The 25,970-nt window shown below is 39.5% G+C and overlaps 1 protein-coding gene across 1 annotated transcript; it reads left to right on the forward strand.

Moving 5' to 3' along the window:
- Positions 1–1,830: 1,830 nt before the first annotated feature.
- On the forward strand, positions 1,831–23,991 carry TM4SF18 (transmembrane 4 L six family member 18). Its single transcript, XM_081234423.1, has 6 exons — positions 1,831–2,021; positions 2,113–2,306; positions 5,020–5,109; positions 18,000–18,142; positions 22,530–22,710; positions 23,707–23,991. The coding sequence occupies exons 2-6, from the start codon at positions 2,130–2,132 to the stop codon at positions 23,719–23,721; spliced, it is 606 nt and encodes a 201-aa protein (XP_081090549.1). The 5' UTR covers positions 1,831–2,021; positions 2,113–2,129; the 3' UTR covers positions 23,722–23,991.
- The last annotated feature ends 1,979 nt before the right edge of the window (positions 23,992–25,970 follow it).

The following is a 25,970-nucleotide window of genomic DNA, read 5'->3' on the forward strand; positions in this document are numbered from 1 at the left end:
TGTGGAGCACAGGCTCTGGACACGCAGGCTCAGCGACCATGGCTCACGGGTCCAGCCGCTCCGCATCATGTGGGATCTTCCCGGACCGGGGCACGAACCCGTGTCCCCTGTATCGGCAGGCGGACTCTCAACCACTGCACCACCAGGGAAGCCCCAAGTAGCTCAATTTTTTAAAAAATATAAGTATAATACAATTTAAAAGTATTCATATAAGAATAAGTTTTTATTCTCTTGAATTAAAAGCAGTTATGTCATGGAGTGTTAATACTTTCTGGAGGATAATACAAATTAAATATAAATACTTCTAGGGTTAAGTTTTTCAGGGTTCATGATACAAAACTCTTTGAGTATTGAGAGGAATAAATAAGCAGACTTTACTTCTGATCTCTGTACCATTTGGACCATTATGTTCCTATAACTGCTTTTTTATTATTAATGACGGCTCCCATTTACTGCCTGCTCCTTCTCTATCACCTGATACCGTGTTTTGCACACATAATCCTGTTAACCCACACATTATCTTTGTGGGGAAGGTACTGTTTTTTAATCCCCATTTCACAACTTAGGAAGTTGAGACTTGAGAAAGTTAAGTCAAGCAGGGTTCTGAGGTTACCAGCAGAAAGTGGCAATGAGGTCAGGCAACCCTTGAATTCTTTTGTTTTGTTTTGTTTCAGTTTTGGCTGTGGCACGCAGCTTCTGGGATCTTAGTTCCCAACCAGGGACTGAACCTGGGCCCTCGGTAGTGAAATCACAGAGTCCTAACCACTGGAACGCCAGGGAATTCCCAACCCTTGAATTCTTTTTTTTTTAAATTAATTTTTATTGGAGTATAGTTGCTTTCCAACCCTTGAATTCTTTACACCACTGTCTACGTTATCTTTAACATGTTAGTGCCAAGATTCCTTCCCATAATCCTCTCCTTATGTCATCAGAACTACAGGGATCTGTGGCTCTTTAAATTTAGGGCAATAATTTGGAAGGGAGTAGAGAATGGACTTGAGGATATGGGGAGGGGGAAGGGTAAGCTAGGACGAAGTGAGAGAGTGGCAGGGACATATATACACTACCAAATGTAAAATAACTAGTGGGATGCAGCCGCATAGCACAGGGAGATCAGCTTGGTGCTCTGTGACCACCTAGAGGGGTGGGATAGGGTGGGAAGGAGGGAGGCACAAGAAGGAGGAGATATGGGGATATATGTATATGTATAGCTGATTCACTCTGTTATACAGCAGAAACTAACACACCATTGTGAAGCAATTATACTCCAATAAAGATGTTTAAAAAATAATACTAATTTGGAAGGGAGAATTCCTAAATTCACTTCAAGCTTATTACTCATAAAGCCTTTATCAAATTACCCAACTTCTTTTACCTCTTTTTCCTAGGCAGTAAGAGATATGAATTTACTCCTGTTATTATTTTATTGCGAGGTAGAGATAATAGATGTGAACTCTTTAGAGGAAAGCTGTACCAGTCTTATAACAATAAACTCATCAACTGTGATGTCTTGTTTTCCTAACTCACCAGTCTTTCCCTTTCTTTGTCCTTTTTGTGCCCCCTGCAGTTTAAACAGTGCTTGGTGAATAGTGAGCATACAATAAAGAACACTGAATAAAAGACAGATACATAAAGTCAGAATATTTGAGCAAACCGCACATCCGGTGCCAGTAGAAGATCCCTTGGTAGTTTTCTCTTTAACCCCCCTGTCCACTGTGGGGGTGAAATTTGCCAGACTCCATTCCAACCGCCCCCCTCCAACTTCCTTCTGCAAACATGCCCAGGATTCAGTCTTGAGTGCTCTAATCCAGAGGAAAATGACTTATTTTAAAAAGCAGTAAAAACACCACATTCCTTTGGCACAGGATGAAGACCAGCTCAGCTTTTCAGCCGTTGATCTTTGTCTATTGTTCTCCAAACAGTAAACCACTATTTCCACACCGACAGATTGCAGGCTGCAGTTGTGTCTGAGTCCTGGACTCCTCATGAATATGAACTGAAGGGCTCTGACCCAGAAAGTGGTAGGTAATCTCCGGGAGGGGGCAGGGGGGAGACAGGTAAGGAAAAAAAACCAGGCTTGATGTAATTCAACACTCTTGAAATCTCCTGCAGGTTCTGAGCAGGGTAACATGGGGTCTTGGAAATGTGGAAGCTGCCTGAGTAGTCTGCTGATTCCTCTTGCACTTTGGAGTATAATTGTAAACATATTATTGTATTTCCCCAATGGGCAAGCTTCCTATGCATCAAGCAATAAACTCACCAACTACGTCTGGTATTTTGAAGGAATCTGTTTCTCAGGTATTATGGTAAGTGTGACTTTGGAGACTTGGGATTGCAGAAGGGGGAGTTTTTACTAAGCATTAACTTGTTCCTAGTGAAAATGATGAATCATGGAAAAATCATTCTTCTAATCCTTGGTTTGGGTTTGGAAGATGGATGGGGGTAAAAAAGCAGGTAGTCCATGAGGACTTGGAGGGTAGCTTTGTTTTCAGTAAGCTGCTTATTTATGTAGCTCCAGCAATGCAGGAAATTAGTCCTAATGAAAGTTGGTGGGACACTGGCCTATAGAAATATTATATCCTCATGAAAGCTGTGTGTCAACTTATGCTATTTAATCTCCAGTGGCCTTGCTTTTTCCTAGAACGGATTTTCTGTCTGTACTCAGGATTTCTCTAGCTTGGAGTGGTATTAAGACAGTGGGAAAAGCAGAGATTTGAAGATTCAGACAAACTTGAGTTCCAGGCTAAGCTCTGTCATTTGTGTCATGAGACCTTAAAGAAAGTTACTCAATGTCTTTGGGGGGTTGTTTTTGAAAACTAAATCAAAGTACCCACAGTAAGAATCCATGGATGTTTATCTGATGACTTTGTGCTCTTTAAAAACAAACTGATAGCAAATCATGTTGGCAACTCAGAGGAAAAGAAGTTTTTCCGGATCATATCATTTCTAAAAAAAAAACCACACTGTGCACTGCAAGCTTTCTATACCAACAAGAATGCAAAAAAAAAAAAAAAATCCATTATAATCTATCTCTACATCTTGGTGGGTGTTTAATTATTATAATATTTGAATAAATATGTTGGAAAGCAGTTTCATTTATTTGTTATTTTGCACGTTAAATTAATAAACTTTGAAATATTAATACACAGTGCTACTGAAGGTGCTATGTGCTAGGTACATAATGACGGTTGGTGGTGGTACTATGAATAAATGCAAGCCTTTGGGAGAAATTTTTCATATGATATATTAAGATCCATGAAAATGCTTATGTCTTTTGACTTGGTAATCCTAAATCTGAGCATTCATTCTGAGGAAATAATCCAAAATAAGGGAAGAAATTTATACATAGATGTTGGTGGCAGCGTTATTTATAATAGCAAAAAACTAGAAGCATTCTAGCATAGACATGGCAAAATAGATTATGGTCCATTCACCTTATAAAGGATGAAAATTGTAGTTATGAACACGTAGCAACACATAGCAATGGAACACGTAGCAATGGAAAACACATGTTATTTTATATTAAGTGAAAAAAGATATAACAAAATTGTGAATACATTATGATTGAAATTATGTAAAATATACACATGTGGGAGGACATACTTAAAAACATGTGAGAGTAGTGGTATTTTGGGTAATTTTCCTCCATTATTCTTGAGCCCTCTGTATTGCAGCTATATTTTATAACAAAAAGAGAAAGAAGTTTCTCTTTAAACACAGGCTATGCCTGTGTTTCTCCTTTGGCACAGGACTCTAGGGTCTAGGTCTAATTATTTCTAACAATATTGTAATGAAGCTGGTTACTGCACCTGGTTTATTGTGGCTTATCTTGTCATTGTTTCTCTCAATATATAATTGTAATAAGTGGAAGATTTGCAAGACATTACTAAAGTTAAACCAGAATCTCTTTAAAATTGTATTAATTAATGGTGTTGAAAGGAGGAGAATGTAGGACTGTTTGCTTATATTCCATGTAAAATTTAAAACTGTAAAAAGAACCTATTCTCTATTTTTCACTGTCTAGGAATTCTTGAAAAATATTCTTTCAAGATCAAATCCTTTTTGGAGAAAGGAGAGGAATATAGATAAATAATTAAATGGATAGATAAATAAATGACGGCTGAAGGAATTTGGAAACTGGAAATATTCACTACAAGGAATAAAATAACAATGAACTCAACTACAAGATTCAGTACTGAAGAGTACAAGGAAAGGATAGGTGGAGAATTTGCCAGAAGCAATTCACGGTCCATACCTGCCCAAACCAAGGACTATAATCTTGGGTTGAACAAAAAGATAGTTCGGGTTTTTCTGCACCTGAACGAACTTTTTGGCCAACCCAATCGCAAAGAAATCCATGTTCTTTCCGGAACTTGAGCCCTTTGTCTAACATACCAAGAAAAGGAAGTAGAAAACACTGAATTCTCCCAATTTGTTGGCTTCATACAGACAAAACCCACTGGAAAATCTGAATCTAAGATGATCTGAATACTCGAGGAAATTGAATTTACTTTACTTTGGATTAAGAGATTTAGGTTCAGAGTAACCATACCTTCCACCTGCATTCCCAGAGGGCAGTAAGTAGAAAGAGGCTGGCAAATGGCAACGTCTGGTGAATGGTTTTCCTTTGTCCTCCACAAGTGAGTCAGCGAGAAGTGCATGTTTGCTGCAGAGGGTGGTATTCTCATGTCCATACCATTTACCGCTCCTTAATCATTAGCTTTTGATAACTGATAACTATAATAACAGCTAACATTTATCAATCACATGTTATGAATCAAGCACACTATTCACAATTTTACATGCAATAGCTCATAACAACCCAAAGAGGTGAGTTCTCAGCACCATTTTATAGGAAAGGACTCTGGAGTTCATACAGTTATTAAGTGGCAGAACTGGGATTTGAACCCAGAGCTACCTGATCCCAGAGTCTATGCTCTGAAGCACTGTGCTCTGATTATGAGCATGAAAGCAAACTAGTATTCCATTTCTGATATTTTTTTCTCTTCCCTACTATAGATGCTTATAGTAGCAGCAATTCTTCTTGTACTGGAGAATGATAACAACTATAAATGTTGCCAGAGTGAAAACTGCAGCAAAAAATACATGGTAAGAACAATAGTATTTTGAGGATGGTTGAGTGTGCTCTGGCTTTCTTTCCTCTCACTTGGAAATGTGAAAATATTGACACTATTGTACCCTCTCCATCGTCCTTTCAGTTCAGAGCCCAAGAGTTTCCTCCAAATATTATCTATTTTGTCTACAGTTTTCCTCCACTTTTGTTCTGCTGATATTCTTCTAGCAATTCAAGATTTAAAGATACATGAAATTAGAAAATAATATTACCTTTTCCAAACTGGGTTTCTGTGAGTCTATTTTTTCCCTTATCAACTTTATTGAAGACTAATTTACATATAATAAATGCCATCTGTAAAATTCCATGAGTTTTGACAGTTAACTCCACCCATGAAACTACCATCATAGTCAAGATATGGAATATTTTCATCACCCCCAAAAGATAATCGTTGATCTCTTTTTGTCATTATAGATTAGTTTGTATTTTATATAAATAGAGTCATACAGTATTGGTCTTCTGTATCTGGCTTCTTTCACACAGCATTAGATTTATCTCAGAGTTGGGTATATATGATGGACATTTTTAAAGCTAGAACTTTAAAGATAATTAAAATAGAGTCAAGGGCTTCCCTGGTGGCGCAGTGGTTGAGAGTCCGCCTGCCGATGCAAGGGACACGGGTTCATGCCCTGGTCCGGGAAGATCCCACATGCCGTGGAGCGGCTGGGCCCGTGAGCCATGGCCGCTGAGCCTGCGTGTCAGGAGCCTGTGCTCCACAGTGGGAGAGGCCACAGCAGTGAGAGGCCCGTGTATTGCAAAAAAAAAAAAAAAAAAAAAATAGAGTCAAGAGAGAACAATACAACCACATTTTCTAAGCCTATGCTCAACACATACGCACTGGGTTCCTGTATTTCCACCATCATCCACCTCCCCCTCCTCATGTCATCATCATTTATTCATATTTGCATAGCACTTCATAGTTTGTTCACATTTACCCAGTGAATTATATCATTGCTACTCCTGCTTTATAGATGAGTCACCTGTGACTCAAAGAGAATATGATTTATTAACTAGAAGGAGCTTTGCCAGAGGTCTGGGAGGCATTCTTTGCAGAAGTGGTTCCACATGTTGTCTGCACTTTTCAATGATCTGGGAGCTTGGCCTTAGAATCCCACCCCCAGAGACTCTGACTTAGTTGGTCCCAGGTGCAATTACATTTAAATATGCAGCCAAGATGGTATGGCTTACTTTCTTTGACTGTTGCTTTTGGAAGATTAAATTAGTTGTTTAATTGTGCCCCTAGTGGGGAAGAATTAGAAGACCAAAATACTCTCCCTCTGTGTGTGTGTGTGTGTGTGTGAGTATACTTTTTTAACCAATTGAATCAAACATCCCCCAGTAACTGTTGGTATTATACTACAGAAAAGTTTTCAAAATGGTCTAGGTGAAGCAATGGATTCAGGTAAATTTTAACCTATGTACTCAGGGAATTTCTAGAATAGAAATGTTTGTACCATTAAGTATCTAATAAAAATCCACGTGTTCAATTTGCCTTAACTCATTATTAGCATCTCCAGCACAAATGTATGCTAGAAATATGTAGAGTCTGGACACTGCCTTATAATCAACATTGGATGAGATGACTGGCATCTCAGTGGGAAGAGCAGGAGGAAGGGAGAGAGGATCCCTGGATATTCTGCTTGGTTCTTTCAAAGTACGCTCTAGGATAGGGGTCCTAACTGATATGCCCCCAGATGCCGAATACCTGATGGCAGTGAAATATGTAGACATTAGAGCAAATTTTCTATTTAAGGAAGAGAGGGAGCTGCTACTCAGGTCCAGCCAATTGCTACCACTACAATATTGGGCAATAATTCTCAATTTTCAATAGGAAGTAGAGATATGGAGTTTTAAGTAAAACTTCACAATTATAAAATGTTGGCAATTAATTCTCATTTAAACTAAATAAAACACATCTTGCAGGCCAAATTTGAGTCTGCACCAGTTTGTAACTTCTGAAGCTCTAGAATGGAAATTTAGGTCATCTAAGATTCATCTTGTAGAGGAGAAAAAAAGTTTCCTCAACCCTCTTTGGGTCCCTGGTTGGGTCTGAAAATTAATCTGATGACAGGTTAACATGAGAAAAGCATACAAATTTTATTGAATTTTTACATGTAATACATGTGCGATTTCACAAGAGAATGAAGACCCGAAGATGTGACTAGAGCAGGAAGCATCTAAACTTTTTAGATAAAGAAATAATAACTTTGTGAAGAATTGACAAGACAGAGAGATTTGGGTTAGGGATAGAAAAAGGTGAAGAAGTAACTAGGAAGATAAGGTTTAGTTAAACAACATTTATTTATACAGAGTTCTTGGCCCCAAATTTTAGTCTCTGGTAATAAGAATGTCTTCCTTCCTCCAGGTGCAGGGAGGGTATCTTTCACCTGGGAGTTTTATGACCTGTTTCAGGGAAGAAGGGTGAGAAGGTGGGGGAGGTCAGAGTGAACTTCCTGCCTCTGCCATTTCCTCAAACCCCTTCAGCTTAAGATATTAATATGCCAAGGTGCTGTATTTTGGGGTAGTGTGTCTTGAACCCCATCATTCTTCTGTCTGAAACTTCCCTCAAGAAGTTTCACAGTCCAGAAACTGAAGGAGTAGATTGTCCCATAACCCAATGAACCAGTCCCTCAGCCCTGGACATTTGTATGAAAACAAACAAACAAACAAACACAAGCTAATGGTTAGAACAAACTATAAACTCAGTTTTTGAGTCTAGAGGGCAGCCAGTTGAGAAGATTTCTAGATGTTGGAACTCCAAGCATCTTCAGATGGAGTGAGAACAGGAAAAGGTAGCCTGACACTTCCCTGGTTCATAGTTTGAATGTCTCTGGGGATGTCATCAGGTGTTCTGGTGAACTCTCTGAGAGACCTACACAGCGACAGGCACAAAGATTGTCTAGTATGAGCTATGGCAGTACTTTCTCTGAAGTTTATATCAAGTTGTCCAGCTTTAGCTTTGTCCAGTTTCGGAAAAAGGGCAGTTTTAGTTCTCAATGATTCCAAATCAGAAGGATGGGTGAAAAACTGGAAACATTAATTTGGGGAATTGTAGCCAGATATTGGAGAAAACTAAAAGAATTTAAGACTCAGTCCAGTGTATAGGTAGATAACAAAAACTCAAAGACAATGAATAGGACTAGAATCTGTTATCCATGAGGGTGTGTTATGACTTTCCAATGAAACATATTTTTTTCTCTACAGTCACCCTCATTTCTATCAGAAATAACCAAAGTAAGACTAATTTGTTTGTGAAATAAATCTAGTCTCATTAAACTTGGCCTGATTATTTACTTAAGTACAGCAAGAACAGTGATAACCATATAGGCTCCTTTAATGTTTACTTTGCTGGAACTTTTCATAAAGAAGCTCAGATCAGACTTTTAAAATCCTCTCCAGGCTAAGAAGACAAGCCAAGAACTTGCCATCAGACTTTGTATAAAATTCCTATAGATTTGGGTTAATTTCTCTCTTTAGGTCCCCCAAATATCCTGAGATTTCTGGGTCTGCCAGGAAGTGACTTTCACCTGGTAAAGCTGCTGGAAACCCTGTAAACAAGGTACCAGGCCACTTTTTCCAAGGAACTTCATTGGCTCCATAAAGTCAACCTTAGATCCTTAAAGTTGTCTGCTCATATCTGATTCTATGAACATTCACAAATATGACATTCTAGTCAAAGCCTTGGTAATATAACCAATGTTTCCAGCTGTGTCCTGTTGCAAGGAGAACAGATTTTTATTGAACTTATGCAAATAATTATATTGCCATAAATCTAAGAATAACCACTAAGGGTTTTCAAATTTTGGAGGGATCAGGTAGGGAGAAAAAGTAATTGTTTCATCTTTGTTCATAAAGGTATGCTTTACAAAATTGCTCTAAGTCATAGATAGCTGAAGAGAAAAAACAGTTTCCTTAAATATGGAAAGCAAAACATTAAGGAACCAGCAAAGTTTTAAAGAGAAAGTAATAAAGAATTATAACTCATCAGTTTATTCAGTCCCATGTAATTAATTTTTCTTCTGCTTGGTTTTCTGTTAGCCATTTTATGAATCCATCAGTTTCTCCATTAGAGTTTTGGAAATTTTTACTCAGTTGAGTGATATGATCTTAACGTTATCAGAAACGTATACTTGTTAGAGTTCTTTCCATGGATCACCCTTAAGACAAGCACTTCTGCAAAAGCATCAGAGTAAAACAATAACTCTCTGTAAATGACAAAAGACTTTAAAATGACCATGGTTAAACATCTGATGAGAGTTTATTATAATGCAAAAGAAAATAAAAATTGGTTATTTCTGAGACATATGACATTTTAAGATAATAACTAGAATTATGACTGATAATGTTATACCAGGATATAGGTTTCTAGGAATGCCATATAATTTCTGGAACACATATAATAACATGTACCCATACAAATATAGCCTAAAAAGGTTAAAAAATCCCTTCTTATTTGACAAAGCTTCCCATGTAATTTAACATATCAAGTGAACCTAATTAGTTTGGTATCTCTCTCTCTCTCTTAAAGGACAGAGAACAAATTACTGAGATGTTCCAGGGGCCCTCTGGAAAATCCCAAAGTTAGTCTGAGGTCAAGAAGACTTCATTTAGAATTTAATTTGGGGGTAAATTTGTCAAAAATATCAAATAGGATCATGTCACTGTGAAACAATACATAGTGATCCATTTAACTCAAGTTAAACAATTTCAAAGGTAAATATAGAAAGTTACATAGTTGTAAAAAAAAAAAACCAAAACTTGACTCTTTAAGTAGAGAAGACTCAGTTGTCTTAAGTAATCAAAGATGTGGTGAAAACAAACAATTCCCTGAAGCCCAAGGAATTATTCTGATAAAACACAAAATCTTTGCTTTTTGGGTAGATTACCCAAAAGGTTAAAAGCCTTTCATGATTTCTTATCAAGAGGAGACCAATAGTCCAATAAAATGTGTCCTTTTAGGGGTGATAAGACCCAATTCTAGTTTTGCATCGGTGTACTTTTTTTTTTTAAAGCATCTTTATTGGAGTATAATTGCTTTACAATAGTGTGTTAGTTTCTGCTTTATAACAAAGTGAATCAGCTATACGTATACATATATCCCCATATCTCCTCCCTCTTGTGTCTCCCTCCCACCCTCCCTATACCACCCCTCTAGGTGGACACAAAGCACCAAGCTGATCTCCCTGTGCTATACAGCTGCTTCCCACTAGGTATCTATTTTACATTTGGTAGTGCATATATGTCCCTGCCACCCTCTCACTTCGTCCCAGCTTACCCTTCCCCCTCCCTATATCAAGCCCATTCTCTACATCTGCATTTTTATTCCTGCCCTGCCCCTAGTTTCTTCAGAACCTTTTTTTTTTTTTTTAGATTCCATATATATATGTGTTCACATACGGTATTTGTTTTTCTCTTTCTGACTTACTTCACTCTGCATCAGTGTACTTTTGATATTAAGGCCAGCTTGACCACATAAGATTTCCTCTCTCTCCTTTCTCAGCTCTCTATATTCATTCAATTTGTCCTTTATTCTCTTTCTGAACAACCAACATTTTTACTTCAGGACAAAATTACTGTTTTCCCTTAATAAAAACACATCTCCATAATTCATACCTTTAACCACATTGTACTTTTCTTGCATACAGAGTCATTCACTTATTACTTCCAGTAGCTTTAATTACATATATTAGAATTCTTAACTCTTAGAAATTTTAATTTCTAGTGAAAACTAGGAAGCAAGCAATTGTGAACTGTCTGTTACATATGAACATTCTGTTGATTGGAAAATTTATGAAGGTATTATTTCATAATTTCTGGAAGTATACATTTCCTCATAGTACAATTTTTCAGTGCGGCACAAGACATGTTTACTAACAAATTCAAATACCTTTAGTTCCTCCGTGTTAGGAAGAAAAAAGTCAGTAAACTTATGTTCAGTAATTAATGTTTCAGTATTTTATCTTATTCAGAAATGATCTAGATATCCAATGAATTTCTATCACTTAACTTAGTATCAATTTAAGGTTTCAAGTTAGCAAAAAGATTTTAGAAGCTTTTTTTTCTTTTGCTGTATTTCTCACCTGTGACTCATTTATTTTTTTAACTGGAAGTTTGTACTTTTTAATCTCCCTCATCTGTTTGGTGAGGAAGTTATTTTAAAGTAGACATATTTTATAAAATATAATTATTGTTGAAAAGTTCATTTATAAACTTTTATCACACATTTATTTAATTCACTTGTTCTTAATTATGTTTAGATTACTCATGAACATTTTATGAGACACTAGACAAGGTTAGCTGTTATCTTGTTATTTTTCTGGTTGACAAACGTTATAACATATATATATATATTAAACAAGCATAAATGTCATAGAAACAAAGAATCTAAAAATTAAACATACAGCTTCTCTCTTTTTTTAACTACTGTGCTTGGCAGACATTAAACAATGTATTTTTAATGTATGTTTTACTTTTAGATTGAATTTATGGTTTTTATCATCTTAAACATCTAGTAGAGATAATATGTTTTTTTCACTAGTAAACCTAGGTAGAAAAAAATTGTATGATTGCATTATATTTAATGCTGACAACTCTAAAGTTATGCCTTTTTTTTCAACAATTTAAAAACTAGCTTTATTTACCAAAGATTATTCCAGATCATGTGAATGAAGCTTTGAATTAGTTTTTATGTTTCTGAGAGTTTTAGGAATACTTAATTTATGTGAGTGCTCATTTATATTTACACTAATTTGAATAGAACTCCTTTGAGAGATTTGATAAATTAATTTGGTGATAACATTGGGAGGTAGGAAAATATCTCATATCTATAACATACATATATTGACACAAATAAACATACAGACAGATGCAAACAGAGATCTTATAGCTTTGGTTTTTAAATTTTAACCACGTGTCAGGTACATTAATACAAAACTCATTAGTTTATAGAGAATCCAAATTGGCAGATAGAACAAATTATGGTTTTCCATTCATATGGCTAAACTTTTTACTGATATTTGTGGAGATGACTTTTAAGATTTGTATCTGCCCTTAACAAGTAAACTTATGGAGGCTGTGGACTAGATTTTGAGTAAGGAAGCTTTTATAATTTTTTTTTTTTCAAAGCCTCTTTTCCTTTTTTTCCCCTCACTCTCAGGTGGTTGTGAACAGTGTTTTAGCTATCTCCTGGGATGTTTACATTTCAAAAACATGGTAAGAGTTACATCTCTGAGGGACAGAGAAAAGATACAGGTTTTCTCTTAGATGGAGTTTTAGGACATATCTTTCTATTATCAGAAATCTAGGGTAATCACTACTTAAATTTTTTCATCTTTTTCTTGAATACAGGACAGTTCTGTTTCCAACATCCTGATCTTTTACAATATCTGCCAACATTTTGTGTTAATATCAATAGAAGAGGTTTGGGGATTGGTAAGGTTTAGTGGACTTTTGCTTTTACAGCTGCATTTATGGTTTTGTGAAGCCTCAAATCATAAGACAAGGACAGCTGTATTTTAATTCCTCAAAGAACTGGTTTGCAGCCTGAATGATATCAAGGGGCTGACCTGCCTATTCGACTACATTATCTTCAAGTTGCTTCCTTATATCAGGTGGAAGATTTCCAACTAAGATGGAAATGGAAAGATTTCTATGTTCTAGATTTAGAGCTGTGTGTCTTTGGAATGTTTTCATAAATCATTCCACAAAGCCTTCACGTGTTTTCTTTTCCTGTGAGTACAGAGCTCCATTTCTGCTTAGGAGAGGAGGCCTTCACAAAAACTGTTCCTATCAGGCTCTGAATATCAACCTCAAATTCTGTCAACTTCTGACCATAAAGCTCTTTAGAAAAAAAAAAAAAGTTTCAAATATTTAAACCAAAGGTATATTTTATCAAGTGACTCAAAACCAATACTTAACCATGGATGAAGAGGTGTCCCCAAAGAGGGTGCAAGAGATGCAGCCTTCTCAAGATCCAAAACCACTTCCAGAGATAATTGTTGGGCTGCACTCTACAGGCCCACAAGGCCTATGTTTGTCCAGCTTCAAGACTAAAGAAAGAGCCTGGAGTCAACAACAGAGACATCAATGGTTTAATGGATGGGGGAGCTTATGCATCTGAAGCAAGGCCCTGGAGCGATACCCCACTGTGTGCAGCAGATGGAGGGCAGGATGTGGTGGCAGTCTTTGCTCGAGGTGGGGGGAGGGGTAGATGGCCAACCATAGGGGGAATTATGTCAGGTTGGCTCATCAGTTTCCAGGAAAACCAGCAGAGGGGCACGCCCTTCACTGCCCCTTTGATAAGAACAGTCTTTAAGTGGGGCCTGGGGCACGTACGTAGGAAGATCAGTCTTGCGAGTAGCTTGTAGGTGAAGCAGGCACTGGTGAGCAGGGGATGCACAGAGAGCAAGAAAGCAACCATCTTGAGTGGCCTGACCACGCAGTAGCCAAAAGAAAGGAAACTTGGACAACCCCTCTGCAGAACTGGTAACAGCCGGGAGGACGCTAGCCACAAATGGGGCGAAACTACATTTCTGTACAGCCATGCCGGGGAGGCTTGCCATCTGACAGTTGGCCACCTGCAGAAGCAAGACCTGACACTTGCATGCCCTGATGGGCAGAAAGCCAAGCCAAAGACTCAGGACACAAAGCAAGAGACAAACAGGAAGGCAATAGCCGTCCCTGGGAGGGAAAAGATCAATAACCAGTGGGTACCCCGAAACCAAATTGGAATCAGAGTCACAATCTCAAGAATTAATTCTTGCAAATGTTTTTCTCCTGCCAGTCTGAACTGGGAAAGGAAAGGACCCTTATCATCTTCACCCAACTGGTCCCCCCAGGGAGAGGTTGAAGAGATAACTTGGCAAGAATTCTTCTGCCAGCTTTTGTCAGAGGTCTAGGATCTCTGACTGCAGCTTCCAGATTGAGCAAGGTGTTCCCCAGGAGATGGCGCCCCACGGTGGGTCCCAGAAACTGTAGGGGAGAAAAAAGTTTCCCTCAACCTTTTTAGGGTCCCTAACTGGGTCTGAAAATTAACCTGACAAAGACAGATTGAGAAACGCATACACATTTTATTGAATTTTTCCATGTACACAGGAGTCTTCACAAAAGAATGAAGACCCGAAGACGTGACCAGAGCAGGAAGTTTCCACACCTTTTAGGCAAAGAAACAACAATAGGTTTGTAAAGAATTGGCAAGTCAGAGGGGTTTGGACCAGGAGTACTAAATGGTGAAGAAGTAACTAGGAAGGTAAGGTTTAGCTTAACGAGGTTTGTTTATACAGGTTTCTTGGCCCCAAATTTCCAGTCTCTGGTAGTAAGAATGTTTTCCTTCCTCCAGGTGCAGGGAGGGTATGTTTCACCTGGGAGTTTTATGACCTGTTTCAGGGAAGAAGGGTGAGAAGGTGGGAGAGGTCAGAGTGAACTTCCTGCCTCTGCCATTTCCACAAACTCCTTCGGCTTAAGGTATTCATATGCCAAGATGCCATGGTTTGGAGCAGCATGACCTGAACCCCATGAATTTCTTGGCTGCTATCCATTCCTCTGTGGTGTCGCATCTTCTGCCAACATTCTGTGGGTTGTTATCCCTGGAAAACACATACTGGCCAAATAAGGGCACTTGAAATAGTAGATAATATTTTGCTTATGCTTTTCACTTTTCAAATAATTTTTATATGCATTGTATCCTTTAATTTTTGAAACAGCCCTATTATGTAGGCGCTGTAACCATCTACATCATCTACATTTTACGGACAATGACACTGTGACTCAGAGAGATTCTTATTCCCACTTTATTTTGAGGCTTACTTCGATCGTGCAAATGTATCCACTCATTAGATTGTAATTTATACATGTATACATATATATATATATATATATATATACATATATAATGCTATGGTTGTAAATTCACCAAATGAAGAAATTCTCCACTGACCTTTCCAGCAAACTGCTTAAGGCCATTTGGTAAATAAGGAGCTCAATCTTTTGAAAACGTCCTTCTTCCTTTTTCAAAGATGACATTGGCGAATAGGTAAATATTTTTTACAAAGTATAACTAACAGAAATCTACTATAAAAAAAACTATTTATCTCATCCCATGACAAGGCAAAACTCTATTAACAATCAATATGAAAATATAACTTGAAAGAGCTTTCTATCATATGTGAAGTTGCCAGTGAGATTACTAGTATCAAATAGGAAAAAAGCATAATTGTTCTTTCCTTCTTTGTGTTTTTTTTTGCGGTACACGGGCCTCTCACCGTTGTGGCCTCATCCCGTTGCGGAGCACAGGCTCCGGACGCGGAGGCTCAGCGGCCATGGCTCACGGGCCCGGCCGCTCCGCAGCATGTGGGATCCTCCTGGACCGGGGCACGAACCCATGTCCCCTGCATCGGCAGGCAGACTCTCAACCACTGTGCCACCAGGGAAGCCCCCCTTCTTTGTGTTGTTAAAATACTTTTTTCTGATTTTCCATAATGATCATGCATTGATATTACATTTATAAAATAACTCCAAGCAAAGAAATATAATTTGAAACAAACTTTGTTCCAAAAATTGCTGGGTTTTTGTTCTTTCCTGGTCTCAGCTTTTGAATTTATCAACTGGCTACTGCATGTTTCTGTTTGTTCATCCTACTCTCACTTGAAATCAACATTTTTTAAACTAAATTAAATTTTCTCCCAAACAATACTGCTTTTCTTGGCATCCCTATTTCTGTCTCCTTTTCACTCAAGTCCCAAACTCTGGAATTTTTTTCAGCCCATCTCCAGCTACTCATTTCCTCCTCAATGTCTTTTTGTCCAGTGCGTGTCTTTGTTGCCACAACTTGACATTTTCTCCACATGGAATTCTTATTTAGGGGCTCTCTCACTTCTGGTTGGTATGCCACCACTGCCGGAGTAATTTTCCAAAATCATTTATTGGTTCATGTCACTTCCTTGCTCAAAAATTAATTTCATGACTCGTTAGAAAAACAGCTATTCCAGGTCTAAGGCAGCATAAATTCAAACTGATCTTGGGACATCTTGTGCCAGGAAGCAAGGAAGTGTTCAAAGAATGATAGGGGTATGTTGAAGGGTACAGGAATTGACTTGAAGGGATGTTCCCACTGGTCATATTTGAACCATTTGAGCATCGAAAGGAATAATAACAATTATGAGTTATAACATAATGAATTAGAAAATCCGTGCATCCACAATAATACAGAAAGAGAGGGGCAGAGGAGAAAAACGGGACATAGAAGTTCTTCTGTACAGAAAAATGATAACTTACAAATGCAGGAGAAATGAAAAATTAGAAAAGCAGTACATTACAACCACTTATTGTGATAATCGGTGCTCAGTGAACATGAGGATCATCAGTAGATGCTAAATCCATCTGTTGAAATGTCTTTAGGGAACAAGATATGACACTGTCTCAAAATATTACCTCACAAATTACTTCCTAATTGCAAAGTAGAAAATGTACATTTGTAGATCTGAAGGACAACACTTTAACCAAGAGATCAAATTTAGCATCATCAGTAGCAGTCAGAGGCCCATAATGTACCCACGCCAATCACCTGTTCTTGCCAAAGTGTTTAATCCAAGTCCAATTGTGAGGAAACAATCGAGAAAGCTCTGAATGTGGGACTTTCTACAAGACAACTGGCTGGGATTCTTTAAAAACAATTTAATATCCTGAAAGAAAAAAGGCAGCAAGACTAGTGTAGATTAAAGGAAACTAAAGAGATGTAACCTTGTGCATAAACCTTCATTGGATCCTGTACAAAAAAGGAGAAACAATTGCAGAATAATAGAATATCTTTATTCTTGGGACATAAGTGCTGGTGCGTTTAGGGGTGAGATAGATATCCCAATGTCTGCAACATACTTTCAAATGGTTAAGTAACAAAAATGTAAATAAATATATGTGTTTGTCAATGAACATATACATACCGAGAGAGAGGGAGAGAGAGCAAGCAAAAATGGTAAAATAGTCACAAAAGTTGAGTCTAAGAAAAAGGTAGTATACTTTCAACTTTTTTGTAGATTTGAAAAAACTTTTTAATAAAAGACTGTGGGAGAAAAATCCACTTACCCTGAAGGATGAAGTCCAGTCTCCTTGATCCAGCATCCAAGGCCACCTTCTGCCTGGATCTCCCGAGTTACACTCACGTTATGTGATATAAGGGCTGGATTGAGTCTTATCAGCCCTGCTTTCTCAGTTTTAGCACCATGCCAAGCTTCTCCCCTCTACTCATCTGTAGGAATCCCTTTTAGATCAGATCAATCTACTTAGTCTCACAACTTACCTTGTATGGATCTGTTGGTGAACATTGCTCATTCTTTCTACTCAAATGAAAATACCCTCCTCCTCATCAATCCCATGCTCACTTGAGTATAAACATGCCCATCTAGGCTATCACATGATATTTCCCCACATATTCCTGTGTGCGAACATATTCAAATATCATCTTCATAAGAGAAAAACAAGGATCGTAGCTTTTGATTCTTAGAGAACCCACCCTACCTAGAAAATAATATGTCTTCAGTAAAGAAGTATAGATTGATTGATCACATCCTTTCATTGCATTTATGTATGAGTTGATCATTATTTTGATATCAAAGCTCCAGAAAAAAAGGGGAGAAATTTAGTAAATTAACTAATTTTCTCTATGGAATGCCAAAGAAAAAAATCATTTAAAAACCTATTTTTAAGATCAAGTGGGTTTGGATTAAATGTTCCCTTTTTTTCTGTGGACATTTGTTATTACACAGGCTGCAGTAGGCTTGGATGACGAGGGGAAGTTACCTATCTGATCACTTATTCACAATATCCCCTTGTCTCATTCTATGGCGCTAACCTCCTTCTATGTTTAATTTAGACACTGCTGTCGATGATCTTTTCTGCCCTTGGAATTGCTTTCTCTGGATACTGCCTGGTCATATCTGCTTTGGGCCTTCTTCAGGGCCCTTACTGCCGCACCCTTGATGGCTGGGAGTACGCCTTTGAAGGCACTGCAGGACGGTAAGGAATAATTCCCTGATTTGGGAGGAGGTCTGAAAGTCAGAAACACCTGGCTTCATGCCCATACTCATTTTCCATGATCACTTGGCAGTTCTGTGTGTCTACCTTAGTCCAGAATGTTCCTAATAGTTTACTAATATCCAGACCAATTTGTTCCTACACAGAACTCTGTTTAGATCTTTTTTTTTTTTTTGGTACGCGGGCCTCTCACTGTTGAGCCTCCGGATGCGCAGGCTCAGCGGCCATGGCTCACGGGCCCAGCCGCTCCGTGGCATATGGGATCTTCCCGGACCGGGGCACGAACCCGTGTCCCCTGCATCGGCAGGCGGACTCTCAACCACTGTGCCACCAGGGAAGCCCCTGTTTAGATCTTTTTTTCTCCAGTCTTTTAATGTCACATGCATTCACTATTTTAAGGCTGTCGTGGACATTTCCGAATGAAAGGCATGTTTCTGCCATACTGCAGAACAAGGCTTCATCGTTATTGGGGTCTGGCAATTGCTGGAGCTTGGGGCTTGGGTGGCCCTGGGAAGTCAGTCTTGTTTTGTGGCCAGGTTGGACATGGAGTCTGTTAGAGATGTGAAAGGGCTTGGCTGGGAGAGAATCACAGTGCCCTTGGATGGTGCCATATGGAGCTATACCATTAGGGGCCACACGGAGGTAGAACCAGGCAAGGTGAGCACCCAAGTGAGATCCAGGGACATGAGTAGGCGCAGGAGTTTGTGGAAGGAGCCAAGAGCTTATCGAGCATGTACTGAAGAAGAGTCCAAGGGGTAGCCTTACTCTGAAGGCTGGTAGTGCAGTCAAGTGTTGAGGGACCCAGTCCTGGATCACAGAATGCCTCACACTGGCATTGTGCTGGCTCATGGCCCTACCAGCTCGGGAGGGAGCAGGGCCCAGACAGAGATACAAGAAGATCTACTCAATCTCTCCCTGTCTTGTACTGCACAGACAATTCCAATGGAATAAAATGAGGAAGTGTCAGTACCATTTCCTGGGGAAGTTACACTTTCTTCTCAAATCCCCATGGCTGGCTCTATTGTTCAAAGCCCACATCCATTTGAGGTTTTACCTGCTCACCTCAGCCTGCACAGCACAACTGCTTCTGTGTCCATAGCTGCCTTTGTTCTAAAGTGTCCATGAGGTACCCCATGCTGTGAGCAGAGCTCTCCCTCAGGTCAGGAGAACCTAGAAAATTACTTCAGGTCTTTCTGAACACTTGGAGGAGACACTCCTTTGGGATTGAAAGGGCCCAGGAAAGGGGACCCTAATGTAGAAAGTGCCACTGGGTACAAAGAGTGGTTCTTTATGCCACCAGCCCCTAAGCTTTTCCCCACCCCCAAAACAAGTAAGCCTCCAATTTCAATGCAGGAATCTCAGGCTGCCCACATGCCTCTTCATTCCTCCTTTAAAGTTGCCCTTGATATTTGTATTCACCCGATTCCAGCTCTATAAAAGTGTTTAGAGGTGAAAAATTGGAGGCCATGAAGGGAAACTAAGTTTCTGGGCCCCTAAAGAAGTTTCCAAGGCTTGGTGAATGCAAGGTGGAACAGCTGTTAATGTTGAACAAACCAGCTGAAAGTTGCCCAAATCACCTCTTCATATGTACATTTATTCAACAAATATTTATTAAGCGCCTACTATGTTCCTGTCTTGGATTAGGTGCTAGACAATCAAAGATAAATTACACAGGTTCACTTCCCTCTAGGAACTCATGCAGATCTGAAAGAACATTCTGCTGAGATGGAAGCCTTAGAATGAACATTGCCCTTAGAGCACAGAGCTTCAGTGCTTGTAGATCTGGGTTGAAGTCTCCCGTCTCCTACTTACAAACTGTATGGCCTTAGACAAATATCTGGATATCTCTGAGCCTCCGTAAACTGGAGACAATAATCATTCCTACCTCACAGAACTGAAAATTAAACAGAAGTAAAGCACAGTTTAGATTTAATAAATTCTCGACATGCCAGGTTTTATTATTAAAATCATTACCTTGCATAACCTTCTATACCACATGATGGTCTTCCATCTGCCAAGCGGACAGCAAGTTCAGCCATTAAGTTCAGCCACTGGCATGGTGACCAGTGAGGATCCTGAATCAGTTTCATTCAACAAGCATTTGTTGATCTTTGCAATGCCCCCAGGCACTGCCTTAGGCCTTAGACATGGCCATTTAGACATGCATAAATCACAACAGTGTTCTCACAGTACACTGTGTAGTGAGGAACTAGATATACAGATATAGCTATAGATAGAATTATAACATAACGAAGTACCTGTTTTGTTAGAACGGTGTATGGAAATTGTGGAGAGAATGAGTATCAGGGCAAATTTCTCTGTTCCTTCCAGACCCTGATAGTGCACTTATGACTCATTCCATTTATACAAGAAGAATAAATAGCACCGTATCCTAGGAGAAAAAGAGAAATCCTGCAAGGCCTCTTGCTTTAAAGTGTTGGATGATCTGTGCAGAGTATACACTGGGAACAGTCTAGAGTAAGGATCTTGAAGGGATTAGCTTCCCTGGTGTCTGAGACTGAGTTAGGAGTAGGAGGGTGTATGAAGTGGGTCTAGGGAAATGATAACAGGAAATTACATCTGTATGGTGCTTTATAGGTTCCAAAGCATTTTTACATACATCTCATCAAATATTCACAATAACCCTAGGGTTAGATATTTTATACCCATTGTCCAGATCAAAGAGGTAAAATCCCTGGCCCAAGATCCTACAGATCCAGGAGTTCTGACTTCATATTCAGTGCTGTTTACCCCTTGAGACCTAAGGTCCATGAACAATACCAAGAAATTCTCAGAGTGCCTCTGAATGTCCCAGAGCATAGAGAATAAGAAATAAAGAAAGGGAAGAAAGAGAGAGTTAAGGACAACTTGGCTGGCACCAAGGTTGCTCGAATTGCTGTTTTGAAAAAAGGCATCTTGCTGTCAACAAGATATTTACAAACAGCTCTGCCCTGTAACTGGGCTTGATTGTTTTTGTTGCGGGGATTTTTTTTTTTTTTTTTGAGGAAACCAGTTTTTAATTTCAATTTAGTTCAACAAAGAGAGTGTCACTCTTTTTTTTTTTTTTTTTTTTTTTGCGTTATGCGGGCCTCTCACTGTTGTGGCCTCTCCCCTTGCGGAGCGCAGGCTCCGGACGCACAGGCTCAGCGGCCATGGCTCACGGGCCCAGCCGCTCCGCGGCATGTGGGATCCTCCCAGACCGGGGCACGAACCCGTGTCCCCTGCATCTGCAGGCGGACTCTCAACCACTGCGCCACCAGGGAAGCCCCGAGTGTCACTCTTGGAGAAATGCTAATGGCCATAGCTGACCTGGAAGTGGGCAAAAGACAGGATAATTCAGCACGGTTTTAAGACTATCTTAAACGTGGAGGTGGTTTAATTCTCAAAATCCTGTGCTACGCTAGACTGATTGAACCATTCAGTCTTTTGCTTTTCCACCTCATAATCTCAATCTTTTTAAGAGCTGCAGAACACACAGTGGACCCCAGACCAACAGCATCAACATCACCTGGTAACATAGAAACCCAAAGTCTCCACCCCATCCAGACCTTCTGAATCTGAAACTCTAGGCTGAGACCCAGCAATCTGCATTTTCACAAGCTTTCCAGATAATCTTGATGTATGCTCAAATTTGAGAACCATTGTTCTAAAAGGCTTTGGGACAGAATCTAAGAATAATAGCATCATTTCTCTTTGCTCTTTTACCAACCGTGTGATTTTATATCCAGTGCTAGCTCAGCCCTGTCCCTGACAGCCTAGGCTAACTTTTATTTATTTATTTATTTATTTATTTATTTATTTATTTATTTATTTATTTTGCGGTACGCGGGCTTCTCACTGTTGTGGCCTCTCCCGTTGCGGCGCACAGGCTCCGGACACGCAGGCTCAGCGGCCATGGCTCACGGGCGCAGCCGCTCCGCGGCATGTGGGATCCTCCCAGACTGGGGCACGAACCCGTGTCCCCCGCATCGGCAGGCGGACTCTCAACCACTTGCGCCATCAGGGAAGCCCAAGGCTAACTTTGGACTCCTAGGAAATGGGGAAATCTCTACCTCTCTTGGTATTGACATGTGTGGCCTTTCCTTGCTGTTGAACTCTTCAGTATGCATCTTGCCTCCTAAGTGAATTAGAATTGTCTGAGGCAGGCACCATGTTCATAATAAGCATAGCCCTGTGCTATGCATACTATGTGTTCAATTATGTATCTGAATAATTTTATATATTCATTCACATTTAATAATATTGTTCTTTAATCATATATATCAGTATCTTAATTTCCCAAACATATGAAACTTGTAGACTTCTTCCTTGGACCAAGTCTTTAGGCTTGGCCATGCATCATGTTGACCATTTCCTTCCTCTCTCTCAGTTTCCTTACAGATTCTAGCGTATGGATTCAGTGCCTGGAACCAGCACATGTAGTGGAGTGGAACATCATCTTATTTTCTATTCTCATAGCTCTCAGTGGTCTTCAAGTGATTGTCTGCCTCATCAGAGTAGTCATTCAGTTGTCCAAGATACTGTGTGGAACCTATTCAGTCATCATCCAGGTAACAGAACCCCACTGGCACCTGTACCTCTTCCATTTTACCCCCACTGTCCAGGACTCAATGGATCTTATTGGAAGGATTTTAGAATTCCATCATTTTCTTTCCATTCCTACTGCCGTCATGTTTACTCAACCTCTAATACCTCAATTTTTTCTAATATTCCAATGTGTCTGTTGGCTTATCTAAATGGATTGAATCAGTGGAATAACTATAAAATCATATTCCGTGTTGTATGGTGAAAACACCACAGGTGTTTTATTTATTTATTTATTTATTTTGCGGTACACGGGCCTCTCACTGCTGTGGCCTCTCCTGTTGCGGAGCACAGGCTCCGGACCCGCAGGCTCAGCGGCCATGGCTCACGGGCCCAGCCGCTCTGCGGCATGTGGGATCCTCCTGGTCCGGGGCTCGAACCCGTGTCCTCTGTATCGGCAGGCAGGCTCCCAACCACTGCGCCACCAGGGAAGCCCACCACAGGTGTTTTAAATGAGCAATGTTCTATGTAGAAATAACTCAAAGCTCAAAGAAATGTTACCATTTATTGAGAATGTCCCTGTTCATAAAATAGTCGAAGGCTCACAACCTAATCCCAGTGATATAATTTCTCTTTTGAATGCTGCTACATTCAAATAATCCTTCTTTATATTGAGTCATTAGTGAGTGGTTTTGAAGAAGAGAAATACGTCTTTATCCTGTTGAAACTACTTCTGCTTCATCTGCTAAAATATTAACGTTAATTTAATTATGGTGGAAACTGCTAAACCTATCCAGCAAGTCCAGGGTAAAGAGAAATCATGAATGAGACATCTTGTATCTTGTTTAACAACATATAATGTATAATACCTTTCCTAGTAGTTTCAAATAGATATTTTCCTATTCTATCATGTTTTGCATATAAACTATAAGTTTAAGTTGCTACTTGGATTATGGATTATTAATCAAGTCAAGTTTAGTCACTTTGTTTCTCTTTCTTTCTTTCTTTCTTTTTTTTTATAGCCTGGAATCATTTGAATAAGAACAACAATGTTTTTCTTTCTCAAGATATGGTCATCTACCTGTGTCAATTGTTTGGACTTGAGGGCCATATTCAGATGATGGCTTTTTTCTCCAGTTGGTGTTTATTGTCCTCATTGGAAGTGCCTTCCATTTAGAATTTTTTTCTAAGCTGTATGTGTCAGGATCTTCAGAAATGTTCATACCCTTTGATCAAATAAATCCAATTTCTATAGCCTATACTATGAAAATAAATAAGAATATAAGATAAAGCTTTATGCAACTACATATATTTGAAAATTATTTAATATTCTGGAAAATTAGAAATGCCCAGAAAGTCTAACTTTAGGGGAAGGATTAAATAAAATATGGTACATTAGTTGTAATATTATGTAAAATGATGATTTAAAGATTATGAGTAGTACTATGTGAAAAAGCAGTTTACAAATTTATGTTTACAGTATAAGCATAACTATCCAAAACAAACAAAACAAAACCAAATAACCAAAATACAGGATAAAAACTAAATCTAGATGGATTTACACAAAAATGTCAGCTGTGGTTGATTTGGGTCATAGGTGACCCTTCCTACTTGTCTATATTTTCCAAGTTTTCTTTATTATGTTTTACTATTAAAATACTTTTTGGGGGGACTTCCCTGGTGGCGCAGTGGTTGAGAATCTGCCTGCTAATGCAGGGGACACGGGTTCGAGCCCTTGTCTGGGAGGATCCCACATGTCGCAGAACAACTAGGCCCGTGAGCCACAAGTACTGAGCCTGCGTGTCTGGAGCCTGTGCTCTGCAACAAGAGAGGCCGCGACAGTGAGAGGTCCGTGCACCGCGATGAAGAGTGGCCCCCACTTGCCACAACTAGAGAAAGCCCTCGCACAGAAACGAAGACCCAACACAGCAAAAATAAAATAAATAAATTAATAGAACTCCTATCCCCAACAACAAAAAAACCCTTTTTTAAAAAAAACATATTTTTACTATTAAAAGGTTTGCTATTTTTCCAACATTTAAAGGAATACACTTTTTCCAAATGTTTTCCAACATTGACTATCTGTAAACATCACAGAATAACACTTCAATCAATGTTCAGTGGGGAAAGCAGTGAGATAGATAAGCCACAAAATGTTGTACACAAATTTATATAATCTAATTGAGCTCTTGGCATTATTTTTTTATTTTTATTTTTTTAACATCTTTATTTGCGTATAATTGCTTTACAATGGTGTGTTAATTTCTGCTTTATAACAAAGTGAATCAGTTATACATATACGTATGTCCCCATATCTCTTCCCTCTTGCGTCTCCCTCCCTCCCACCCTCCCTGTCCCACCCCTCTAGGTGGTCACAAACCACCGAGCTGATCTCCCTGTGCTAATTGGCCTTATTTTTTTACTTCTGGTGGTGAGTATGATGAGCTACAAGAAGTAGACTTGAAATGAATGAGCAGTCGAGGACATGCTCAGTGGGTTATAAAAAGTGACCAGTGACCAGTTGATACCTGTTTCATGGGGAGTTACCACTAAATATTTATTAAGAAAAAATTTTTAAAGTAAAACATTTATGAACTTTCTACTTATACTTGGCATGACCTTCTGGAGGACAGCAGTCATGTTTTATATTTTTCCATCATCCGTAGGGCCTAGCCCAAAGCAGACATAGGAGACACTCAATGTTGGACATTCATTCCAGGCTCTTCTGCTCCTCATGGCTGCTCTGCTGAGTACCTGTCTCCATCATGGACCCATTGGGCCTTAACACTTCCACCACTTCCCCATTGCCCTCCTCCATGGACACTGTCAACATTGCTCTACCAACACCTGCCTGGCAATGGTAGCCAGTAGTCTGGAGAATGCCTCTCTCATTGGTGCCTGCTCAACCTATAGCCTCCTTTAAGATAGCTGCCCTTGGGCTTCCCTGGTGGCGCAGTGGTTGAGAGTCCGCCTGCTGATGCAGGGGACACGGGTTCGTGCCCCGGTCCGGGAAGATCCCACATGCCGCGGAGTGGCTGGGCCCGTGAGCCATGACTGCTGAGCCTGCGCGTCCGGAGCCTGTGCTCCACAACGGGAGAGGCCACAAGAGTGAGAGGCCTGCGTACCCCGAAAAAAAAAAAAAAGATAGCTGCCCTGTCCATAGCCTTTGCTGAAGTGAGCATCTTGAAAGCAAGCCATGTTGGGTACCACAAGACCCCCATGACCAGGACTTAGCTGACAGAACTGGGACCGGCACCCAAGCCATGGGCAACCTATTGTGACTCTA

The sequence above is a fragment of the Mesoplodon bidens genome (assembly GCF_964165515.1).
Source record: "Mesoplodon bidens genome assembly, chromosome: 5".
Classification (NCBI taxonomy): Eukaryota; Metazoa; Chordata; class Mammalia; order Artiodactyla; family Ziphiidae; genus Mesoplodon; species Mesoplodon bidens.

Excerpts from the sequence above, each read along its gene's own strand:
- TM4SF18 (XM_081234423.1), top strand. The coding sequence starts at position 2,130 with ATGGGGTCTTGGAAATGTGGAAGCTGCCTGAGTAGTCTGCTGATTCCT. Across the intron at positions 5,110-17,999 it reads ACTGCAGCAAAAAATACATG|ACACTGCTGTCGATGATCTT; the intron begins GTAAGAACAATA and ends TGTTTAATTTAG. Across the intron at positions 18,143-22,529 it reads TTTGAAGGCACTGCAGGACG|TTTCCTTACAGATTCTAGCG; the intron begins GTAAGGAATAAT and ends CCTCTCTCTCAG.